At 38.9% G+C, this 11,746-nt stretch overlaps 1 protein-coding gene across 4 annotated transcripts; it reads right to left on the minus strand.

Moving 5' to 3' along the window:
* Window positions 1-297: 297 nt before the first annotated feature.
* Window positions 298-11,241, minus strand: TPRKB (TP53RK binding protein). 4 transcript variants are annotated; one of them, XM_036028152.1, is made up of 5 exons: window positions 11,162-11,241; window positions 3,908-4,070; window positions 2,871-2,993; window positions 1,186-1,362; window positions 298-417 (listed from the first exon to the last, which is right to left on the minus strand). In XM_036028152.1, the coding sequence occupies exons 2-5, from the start codon at window positions 4,046-4,048 to the stop codon at window positions 331-333; spliced, it is 528 nt and encodes a 175-aa protein (XP_035884045.1). In that variant the 5' UTR covers window positions 4,049-4,070; window positions 11,162-11,241; the 3' UTR covers window positions 298-330. The 4 variants fall into 4 exon arrangements, with proteins under 4 accessions (XP_035884045.1, XP_035884046.1, XP_035884047.1 ...); XM_036028153.1 differs by having other exon boundaries at window positions 3,908-4,067; window positions 11,162-11,238; XM_036028154.1 differs by lacking the exon at window positions 11,162-11,241 and adding an exon at window positions 10,817-11,010.
* Between the last annotated feature and the right edge of the window lie 505 nt (window positions 11,242-11,746).

The raw sequence follows: 11,746 nt of genomic DNA on the forward strand, positions 1-11,746 counted from the left end.
TCAGGAGTAAGAGCAGGGATATAACCAGGCACATATAAAATAACTAAGACAAAATACTAGTATCTTGTAGATCTCCAATAAATGTTTGTAATTACTATTCCAATTATATAAAAATAAAATATATTTGAATGAAAATAGAAGGTTAGAAGAAAATAACAAATAATACTGATTATCTTTTAAAATATTAAAAGGTAGGATTGCATTTTTTCCCTTTTGTTACACCATTCTGTGTTTTAAAATTTTCTACAATGAACACATATAAATTTTATAATCAGAAAAGGAAAATCAATATTTTTGCAAATGGTGAAAGTTTTTAATATTTCTGTAATTTCACAAAACATCTTTTGTTGACATTCTACAAATGACACTATCCAACAATGTCCCAATACTTTCTTCTTTTGAAGATAGTTTATATATCTATAAAAATAAAAGGCAAATTATGATTTGCTAATTATTCATGTACTACTAAATTTTAATATACAAACATGCATAAATGAAACTGTTTATCATTGAATTATTGGCATATGATATGAAATTACAAATGTGATTAAAATATGCGAAGTAGATGGCCATTCATCAGTTATGTCAAAAATGCTCTTTAAATTGAAGTTATAGTGGCAATTCTCTAAACACAGAAACCAAATTTGTACCAGTTTTAAAAGCATACTAGACATTAACTTCATACTAAAGTTACATATTTTATATTACAAATGTACTATGTCAGCTTGATATTTAAGCTATTCTTTCTTAAAGAATGCTCTTTAAAAATTTTTTAAGATTTTATTTATTTTTAGAGAGAGGGAAGGGAGGGAGAAAGGGAAACATCACTGTACAAGAGATACATGATCGAGTTGCCCCTCTCATGCCCCCAACTGGGGACCTGGCCCATAAGGGAGGCATGTGTCCTAACCAGGAATCTAACCAACAACTTTTCGGTTTGTAGGCTGATCCTCAATCCACTGAGCCACAACAGCTAGGGCTCTTAGAGAATGGTTTCATAACTAAGTTTTTTTATTATATTTTATATGAATATGCATCTTCCAATTCTTTGTATCTGTAATTATTTTTCAATTAATTTTATATTAACCTTTCTTAGAAGTTCAAAAAATAGCACTGGTGAGCAACAGCAAACAGCATCGGCACTATTCCTCATCTATCCCACTCTACAAATGTGGATTTACAAACCTTTTTAACTTCTGTAATATTTGTAATTTCAGGAAGATTTTTCAGAGAAACTTGATGACCTTCTACCTGAGATATTAGGTTTTCTTGATCTATTTGTTTTTCTCCATCTTCAATGTAAACAATTAGAATTGAAGAGTCATTTGCTGAGATACCAAATTTTTTCAAAGCCTCTGAAATCTAAAGAAAAAAAGACAATAAACCAATAGTTTCTATATCTGAAGGATCTCCCATTTGTTTTCTTCCTTTCTCAGATTCTTACTTTCATATCCTAAGGGTTCTCTCTACCTACAGTTTTTATTGTCAACAGTCCCTTCCCAACATCTACCTGTCCTGCCCCTAGAGGACTCCGCTCAAAGGTGCACCTCATTCCTGTGGAATCAAGCTCCGACTTCTCAGCACAGTGCACACACAGCCTGCTCCTCTGGCCCCAGGCGAGCCTCAGCCATGCACTGCCATCTTCCAGCCAGTCTGGACTACTGGGAGATGCCAGCACTTCATACTTCTTTGACTATGTGCACACCGTGTTCTGTGCCTGGAATGCTCTCATCCTTCAAAGTCCAGTTCAAATGTCACTCCCCACTGCACCATCCTCCTTACAAACTGTTCTTCACTGTTCCCACACATGTGAATTATTATTCCCATTATATCATTTATTTTAGGGCCTTTAAACCTGGTTTCCTCCAGAACATATTTGTTTCTTCTGTTTCTAGAACTGTAAGTGGAATAGGGACAAACTCAATAGATATTTATTGAATAGTTTCTTGAATTATTTCAAATTATCTCAATGAAACAATAATCATCTAGTAGTTTCTTCCTCCAAGTACTGGGGATTCTATTACTATGTATTTTATAAATATTTCAAACATGTGTATTTTAAACCATACCACAAGTTTTCTAATTTTTTTGGTAATATGACTGCTTGTGTTAGTAATAGTAATACTAAAACTTAATCAGCAAAATTTCAGTTATTTTTTTACTTTTATGTGCCACATGTGGAATGTCTTTAACTCAGTAACTTTGATTACTATCAGTATCTCAATCTACAAACTTCCTTGCACTGAGTGTGTGAATAAGCACATGTTAAGGGCTGGTCTTGGTATCAGGCAGGCTTTTGGTGTATGGAAAAGACAAATTCTATCCTCAAGGAGTTTATAGAAAGAATAAAAGATGCATATGATAACACATAAATATCCATGCCTACTGTTTTATCATTTAAATTTAGGTACCATTTATAGGGATCTTCCTGACCCTATAAAGATAAAACTATCATCACCTAATGTTACAAAACTAGTTGACCTAATAAATGAATCGGGCAAAGTAGCAGGATACAAAGCCAATATTCAGAAACTGATGGCATTTTTATACACCAATAATGAATTATTGGAAAGGGAAACTAAGAAAACAATCCCATTTACTAATGCAAAAACGAAAACAAAAACCAAAAACAAAAAAACGCACCTAGGAATAAATTTAACCAAAGAGGTGAAAGACCTGTGCTCCAAAGCTTATTTTTCTAGTAAGAGGCAGTGCTAAACCTCAACTCTCTGTCCAGACCTCTCTTCACTATTACTTTGGTTTGTTGCTAACAATAGGCTTGCAGGGATTTAGCCTTCAGCTCAACACTGGGGAACACACGTGCTATCATGGCAAGCCCAACAGATAGGAAAATCTACTATATTAATTACATTGTTATTTGGGGACAGGTTGAAAATAATTTCAGTAGCGAGAGTTCTCGTCTTCATCTTCCCTAGTTTGTAGAGATGAACTGCTTTGTTTGCTGCCACAAGTATCTGAAATGGATCGACGATCTACCAAAGAGAACAACAAGAATATTTATACACACAGAATTTGAGTACTCTGAAGACGCAGGCCCTATCTCATAGTCACTCCAAGGTCAGGCTGTTTTACCTCATCACAATTCCTATGGACTATATTTTCAAAATTGCTATATCAAGGACCTGGGTGTTCAAAAAAAAAATCATAGAATTTTAAAGCTGCAAAAACTTAAGTAGTAAAAACTTGAAAATAACCCATATTTATCAAGCACTAATATGGGAAAGGTCATATCCTAAACATTTATACTTGTATTATTTTCTTTAAATCTTAAAACTACCCTATGAAATTGGTGTTCTTATTTGCTGGCACTAGATGAGGAAATGAAGGCAATGCATCTCTGGGTTTGAATGCCAGCTCTGGTCACTTACCTATGAGGGAACTTCGGCAAATTCCTTAGTGTCTTATCTGTTACATGCAGGTAATCATAGTACTTTGCAGGATTGTTATGAAATGAGTTAGTATATGTAAAACACTTAGAACAATGCCAGGGACAGAGTAAACACTATATAAAGGTTGGCTACCATTTGTGCAAAGTCATCATAATTGGTAGAATTGCGATTAAGCCCTAGCAATGTGATTCCACCGTGAGTGCTCTTCAGGACTATGCAATGCCTCCTCTGCAGAGATTTTCTAGTTCCGGTGAGAAATAGAGAGCCAGGTGTCTGCCATTATGAAGCCAGACCTTCCCCTTCTCTCCGTGCAGGGCCTGACATTTCAGCTTCTGTTCACAGTTAAATTCAAGGTTGCCCAAACCTGACTCCACTCCAGAGCCTGAAAAAGAACTTTTCATCTGAAGGTGACAATTTTAGACTAACCTGTAACATCATGAAAAGTTAACATATTCTTAAGTGCTCCGTACATCTTACTCATTCTCAGGTGCACTTACCACAGTAGGGTTTATTAATGAACCATCAATGACACCTTCCATGGCCTTTTTTCTCAAGTCTCCAGCATTTTTTACATCTTTAAATAACAGAAGGGTCACCCTGCATTCAGGAAATAGGTCCAGCTGATGTGTTAACTGCATTTCACAGGTAAGCAGGATTCTACTGCATAAAACCAAAAAGACCAAAAGACTTCATTTGTTTAAAAGTTGACATTATAATTCATAACAAATATCTTTGCTAACAAATAAAAATAACTTTAATAAGATGATAGAACTGTTAACTAGAAAAATCCATACCAAAAGGACATCCTCATGAGATGTTATCTTCCTAACCCCACAGAGCTTTTGTATCTGACTTTACTTGGGAAAGGATCAAGACTGCTGTCTAATCCACTTTTTGTACAGGTGAAGCCTCAGATACATGGTTGAGGGGCAGCAACCCCAACAGACAACTAGAGAAGAATACCAAGAATTCTTTAGACCACAAGTTTTCACTTCTACTCAGCCTTTTTAATTTTCTGATCTCACCCTTTTATTTGTATTTTTGCAGAACCTAGACACACATATTAGGAATAAAATAACTTTATAGAAAAAAGTACAACACAATTCAACGATAGCCATTTCACACATGGAATTTGAGCAGAGAGGGCACATTATTAAATAATCAATAATATTGGCCTTTTCTTAAACATAAGTTTAATAAGGAAAGAACAGACTATATACATAGACATAAAAGAAGCACAAGAGACAATCTGAATAACTAGGAAGACAAAACCATAACCTTGGATGGAAAAACAAAGCAGTGCCAAAATTTGATCTTTTAAACAATTTCCATCAGAATCTTAATGAGATTTTTGGGTGAGGCAATTTGGTAGGTTCATTTTATCTTTCTACCTGGTAGGTTCTATTTCTAGAACTCTTTCTCAAGGAATAAATTGGAAATATGAGAATTTATGTAAAAAGATGTCATCCTCATTCTAACAGCAAAAAGTTGAAAGCTTATTACCTAGTAACAGAGGATTGGTTGTGACTAAACAACCATTAAAAACTGCAGTCTCACAATACATTAAATAGATCTTACACCATGATCAAGTGGGATTTATTCCAGGGTTGCAAGGATGGTACAATATTCGTAAATCAATAAATGTGACGCATCACATAAGCAAAATGAAAGGTGAAAATCACATGATCCTATGAATAGATGCAGAAAAAGCATTTGATAAAGTCTAGCACCCATTTATGATAAAAACTATCAGCAAAGTGGGAATAGAGGGAGCATACTCCAAAATAATAAAGACTGTATATGAGAGACCTACAGACAACATCATACTCAATGGGCAAAAACTAAAAGCTTTCCCACTAAGATCAGGAACGAGACAGGATGTCTGCTTTCACCACTCTTATCTAACATAGTACTGGAAGTGCTAACCACAGTGATCAGACAAGAAGAAATAAAGGCATCCAAATTGAAAAGGAGGAAGTAAAATTGTCATTTTTTGGAGATGACATTATAGTGTACAAAGAAAACCCTATAGAATCCACCTAAAGACTATTTGATCTAATAAATGCATTCAGCAAAGTAGTGGGATACAAAGTCAATATTTACAAACTGATGGCATTTTTATACACCAATAATGAACTATCAGAAAGATAAACTATGAAAACAATACCATTTACTCTCGTTTCTTTTGACAGTTCCATTTACTATAGCAACAACAACAACAACAAAAGCACCTAGGAATAAGTTTAACCAAGGAGGTAAAAGACGTGTACTCAGAAAACTATTGGATATCAAAGAAAGAAACTGACGAAGATATAAACAAGTAGAAGCATATACAATCTTTGGGTATAGGAAGAATTAACCTCATTACTTCCAGCCAAGATGGAGGTGTAGGTAGACACATTGTGCCTCCTCGCACAACTAAAAGAAGGGTAACAATTTAAAAACAAAAAACAACCAGAACTGACAGAAAACTGAACTATATGGAAATCCGATAACCAAGGAGTTAAAGAAGACACACTCATCCAGACTGGTAGAAGGGGCAGAGACGGCTGCGTGGACAGGACTCGCAGCAAAGCGGTGGTGGAGGACCCAGGCAGGTAAGGCAGCAGCTGGATCCAGCGCCGGATTGTGGAGTGGGGTGAGCAAGGATACAGCTGGTGGAGCAGGCGGTCCCATATTTACACGGAGAATAACTGGGAGGAACAATTGGGGAGTGAGACAGACCACCCAACCCAGACCCCCAGCTCGAGGAAATAAAGCCTCAAACTACTGATTAAAAACCCCTGTGGGGGTTGAGGTGGCAGCGGGAGAAACACCCAGCCTCACAGGAGAGTTCACTGGAGAGACCCACAGGTTCCTAGAATGTACACAAACCCACCCACCTTGGAATCAGCACCAGAAGGGCCCAATTTGCTTGTGGAAAGCGGGGGAAGTGACTGAAAGCCGGCAGAGAGCAGAGCAAGCGTCATTGTTCCCTCTTGGACCTGTTCCCCACACACAGCATCACAACAAAGCCATGTGGGTTACTCATCCTGGGTGAACACCTAAGGCTCCGCCCCTCACTATGTAACAGGCAAGTCAAGACAAAAAAAAAAAGATGACCCAAATGAAAGAACAGATCAAAACACCAGAAAAAAATACAACTAAGTGATGAAGAGATAGCCGACCTATCAGATGCAGAGTTCAAAACACTGGTAATCAGGATGCTCACAGAATTGGCTGAATTTGGTCACAAATCAGATGAAAAAAATGAAGGCTACGCTAAGGGAGATGAAGGGAAATGCACAGGGAACCAACATTAATGGGAAGAAAACTGGGGCTCAGATCAATGGAGTGGACCAGAAGGAAGAAAGAAACAACAAATCAGAAAAGAATAAAGTGACAAGAATTCAAAAAAACGAAGAGAGGCTTAAGAATTTCTAGGACATCTTTAAACGTTCCAACATCCGAATTATAGGGGTACCAGAAGGAGAAGAGGAAGAGCAACAAGTGGAAAACTTATCTGAACAAACAGTAAAAGAAAACTTACCCAATCTGGCAAAGGAAATAGACTTCCAGGAAGTCCAGGAAGCTCAGAGACTCCCAAATAAGTTGGAGACAAGAAGGAACACACCAAGGCACATCATAATTACATTACTCAAGATTAAAATGAAGGAGAATCCTAGAAGCAGCAAGAGATAAGGAGACAATTATCTACAAAGGTGTTCCCATCAGACTGTCAGCTGATTTCTCAAAAGAGACTTTGCAGGCAAGAAGGGGCTGGAAAGAAGTATTCCAAATCATGAAAGGCAGGGACCTACATCCAAGATTGCTCTATCCAGCAAAGCTTTCATTTAGAATGGAAGGGCAGATAAAATGCTTCTCAGATAAGGTCAAGTTGAAGGAGTTCATCATCTCCCAAGCCCTTATTATATGAAATGTTAAAGGGACTTATCTAAGAAAAAGAAGATAAAAATTATGAACAGTAAAATGAGAGCAAACTCACAATTATTAACAACCACACCTAAAACAAAAACAAAAGCAAACTAAGAAAACAACTAGAACAGGAACAGAACCACAGAAATGGAGATCACATGGACAGTTATCAACAGGGGAGTGGGAGGGGGAGAGAGGGAGAAAAGGTACAAAGAATGAGTAGCATAGATGGTAGGAAGAAAATAGACAGAGGAAGGGTAAGAACAGTATGGGAAATGTAGAAGCCAAAGACCTTACATGTATGACCCATGGACATGAACTGAAGGTGGGGAATGTGGGTGGGAGGAGGTATGCAGGATGGAGAGTGAAGGGGGTAAAATGGGACAACTGTAATAGCATAATTAATAAAATATATTTAAACAACAACATAATAAAAATAAAAACACTTAAATGTTAAAAAAAGAATTAACATCATTAAAATGTCCATACTACCTAAAGCAATCTATAAATTCAACACAATTCCTATTAAAGTATCAGTGGCATATTTCACAGATCTAGAACAAATATTCCAGAAATTTGTTCTAGAATCAAAAAAGACCCCAAATAGCCTCAGCAATCTTGAGAAAGAAAAGCAAATTTGGAGGGATCACAATACTTGATATCAAACTATACTATAAGGCCACTGTAATCAAAACAGTCTGGTACTGGCATAAGAACAGACACACAGATTGACAGAACAGACCAGAGAGCCCAGAAATAAACCAATATCTTTTTGGTCAATCAATATTTGACAAAGGAGTCAAGAGCATAAAATGGAGTAAAGACACCTCTTCAATAAATGGTATTGGGAGCACTGGTCTGGTACATGCAAAAAATGAAACTTGACCACATCTTATACCACACACCAGAATAAACTCAAAGTGAATAAAAGACTTACATATAAGTAATGATACCATAAAAATCCTAGAGGAAAACATAGGCAGTAAAATTTCATATATTTCACATAGCAGTATTTTTGCTGTTGTATCTCCTAGGGCAAGGGAAACAAAGGAAAAAATAAACAAATGGGACTACATCAAATTAAAAAGCTGCTGCACAGCTAAAGTAACCATCATCAAAATGAAAAGGGAACCGACTGTATGGGAGAACATATTGGCCAACAGTACACTGAACAGGAGTTTAATCTCCAAAATATATAAAGAACTTATATGATTCAACACCAGAAAGACAAACAATCCAATTAAAAAATGGGCAAAGACCTGAATAGACCCGTCTCAAAGGAGGACATACAGAGACATGGACATGAAAAGATGCTCAACATCACTAATCATCAGAGAGATGCAATTTAAAACCACAATGAGATATCATTTCACACTGGTCAGAATGGCCATCATTAACAAATCAACAAACAAATGCTGGCAAAGATGTGGAGAAAAGGGAACCCTAGTGCACTGTTGGTGGGAATGCAGACTGGTACTGCTACTGTGGAAAACAGTATGGAATTTCCTCAAAAAATTAAAAATGAAACTGCCTTCTGACCCAGCAATTTCACTGTTGGAAATATACCCAAAGAATCCCAGAATGCCAGTTCAAAAGAACTTATGCACCCCTATGTTCATAGCAGTGTTATTTACAATAGCCAAGATTTGGAAACAGCCGAAGTGCCCATCAATAGATGAGTGGATTAAAAAAGCTGTGGTACATTTCTATAATGGAATACTACACAGCAGTAAAAAAGGAATTCCTACCTTTTGTGATAGCATGTATGGAACTGGAGAGTATTATGCTAAGTGAAATAAGTCAGGCAGTGAAAGACAAATGCCATATAAGTGGAATCTCATGAACAAAATAAACTGAGCAAAATAGAACCAGAGGCATAGAATTATGGAACAGACTGACAGCTGAAGAGGCCTGGGGGAGGTGGAGAATGACTGAAAGAAGGTGACAGGATTAGTCAAAGAACATATATAAGGACCCCTGAATGTGGACAATGGTGCTGGGTTTGACTATGGAAGTGGGGGGCAGGCTATGTGGAGGGCAGCAAAGGGGGGAAAATTCAGACAACTGTAAAAGCATAAACAATAAAATATTTTTAAAAACTGTAGTCTTGAAGAGTAGATGTGTGAAAAGACCAATAAATAACATTAAATAAATATATATGATGGGGAAACAAGTAATAAAATTTGGCATAAATCACGGGGCTTTTAAAAAGGTGCACAGATGCCCTGACTGGTGTGACTCAGTGGACTGGGCATCTTCTGCAAACTGAAAAGTTGCCAGTAGGAGGGTTCCTGGTCAAGGCACATGCCTGGGTTGTGGACCAGGTCCACAGTTGGGAGCGTGCAAGAGGCAACTGATAGATGTTTCTCTTACACCTGATGTTTCTCTCCCTTTCTGCCTCCATTCCCCTCCAAAAAAAATAAAATAAAATAAAATCTTAAGTAAATAAATGGTGCGAGCGTGCGCGTGCGCTCACACACACACACACACACACACACATACACACACATACACACCAACACTGAAAGTAAAATACACCAAAAAGTTATCTCTGACTTGGTAGAATTACATCTGACATTTTCTGTTACAACAAAAAAAAATCTGTAAATAATGTTCTGACACATACCGGTTCAATCTTTATTGTCATGATACTGTCCAGTGGGAAAAATACAGACACAGATAGCTATAATGAATGTATTCTCATTTATGCAAAAAGATGCAGGCAGAAAACAAAAACATGAAGGAAGTCCATCAAAATATGGCCATCTTGGGTAGTCAGATTGTAGACAATTTTTTTACTGTCCTCTACAAAAAAACCATTGTATGTTCTGAGTTGTCTACAGGAAGCACACAAAATATACTGAATATATATAATCGTGGAGAAAAAAACTGTGGTTTTAGTTTTTATACTAGGGTAAAAGGGACTCCAAGCACACATCAAAATAGTTTAGTTTCGTTTTACATAATTCACTCACTTGGGCCAGAAACTTAAGTAAGATGACTCTCACTTAAATAGCACATCTAATTCATAGTCTTGTCAGTTTTACCTCTTCAGTATTATGGTCAGTCCACTTCTTATACCCAAAGCCGCCAACCTAGACAACTGTCTCTGGCCTCCTATACAGCTTTGGCCTTCTACAGTTGTGGCCTCCTAGCTGTGGTCACCTCACAACTCCTACCCTCCTACCATCCAACCTCAACCCGGCAACGTGATCCTTTCAAAATGTAAACCAAATCTTGTCCTTCCGCTGCTGTTGGGAAAGACCCCAACTCTCTGTCAAGGCGTCCCAGATTCTAAGTCCTGGGCCATCCGCCCCGCCCTTTAAAAAAACTTTAATTGCTCCTCAATCCTTACCCGAGAACATGCTTACAGAGGGGAAGGGAAGGAGGGAGAAAAACCGATGTGAGACAGAAACATCTATCGATGGGTTGCCTTTCCTATGTACCCCGAGTACCCCGACCGGGGATGGCAGTAGGACGCTCCAGCCAACTGAGCCACGACGGCCACGTCACTCTCAGCTTCAAGTCATCCACTCTGCCCTCTCGGACTGGTAGTTCCCCTGAACCAATTCCTCCCTCCCTAACAGAACGCCCAGAGCCCTGGGGTCCCTATTATACGAGCTCCTTCTTAGCCCTTGTCACGCCTTTAAAGAACCGCGAGCTTATCTAAACTTTATGTGCATTCCTTGAAGTGAGACTGAGTCAATCACGTCCGTGCCGCCTTCCCAGGGCCTGGCCTAGGGAGGCGCTTGGTAAACGAGGGCGGAGGGAATTCCAGACATCCTCGCAAAAAAACCAGTTACAGGTGTGCGACATCCGCCAGCTTGCGCACCCACCTCCGGTCCTTTTCCTTCCAGGACAGCCCGGCCTGGCTCTAGTGCCGCGAGACTACACCGCCACCTCCCCGTCAGTCTCGGAAGCCCTTCCCCTCGGAAACAAAGCCCTCAACTTCCGGGAGCGGGCCGCAGCAGCACCCCATCCCTTCCCTCCGCCAGTCCGCAGTTTTCCGGATCCGCGGGAGAGTAAACTTCCGGGCTTCAGTTCCATCCGCCCTTCCGTTTTTCCGCACGTCTCCGTTCCCCGGCTGGATGCCTAAGCGGAGAGCCAAGGTGTAGGAGGGTGCAGCCAAAGGGTCCCCAAATAGAGATTTGGAATGGGGTTCAGAACTCAAGGTGTCCAGGAAATATTAGAAAAATATATAGAATGTCCTCACCCTCCACCCCAGGGGAAGGGACAAATGGAGCAGGGCCATTAAGAGCTGTTTCCCATAGCAACAGCCTTGCAGCTACCCTCTGGCGTGGTCTTTTAACATATCTATGGCCTTTGGCTGGTTGCATGAATATGTTAAATAGCTCTGGCCAAGCTCTAAGCCAGGGAAATGGAAGTAACTTTCCCTAGTTACGGAGCCTGGGAGGCAACTC

This window comes from Phyllostomus discolor, chromosome 6 (genome assembly GCF_004126475.2).
Source record: "Phyllostomus discolor isolate MPI-MPIP mPhyDis1 chromosome 6, mPhyDis1.pri.v3, whole genome shotgun sequence".
Lineage (NCBI taxonomy): Eukaryota > Metazoa > Chordata > Mammalia > Chiroptera > Phyllostomidae > Phyllostomus > Phyllostomus discolor.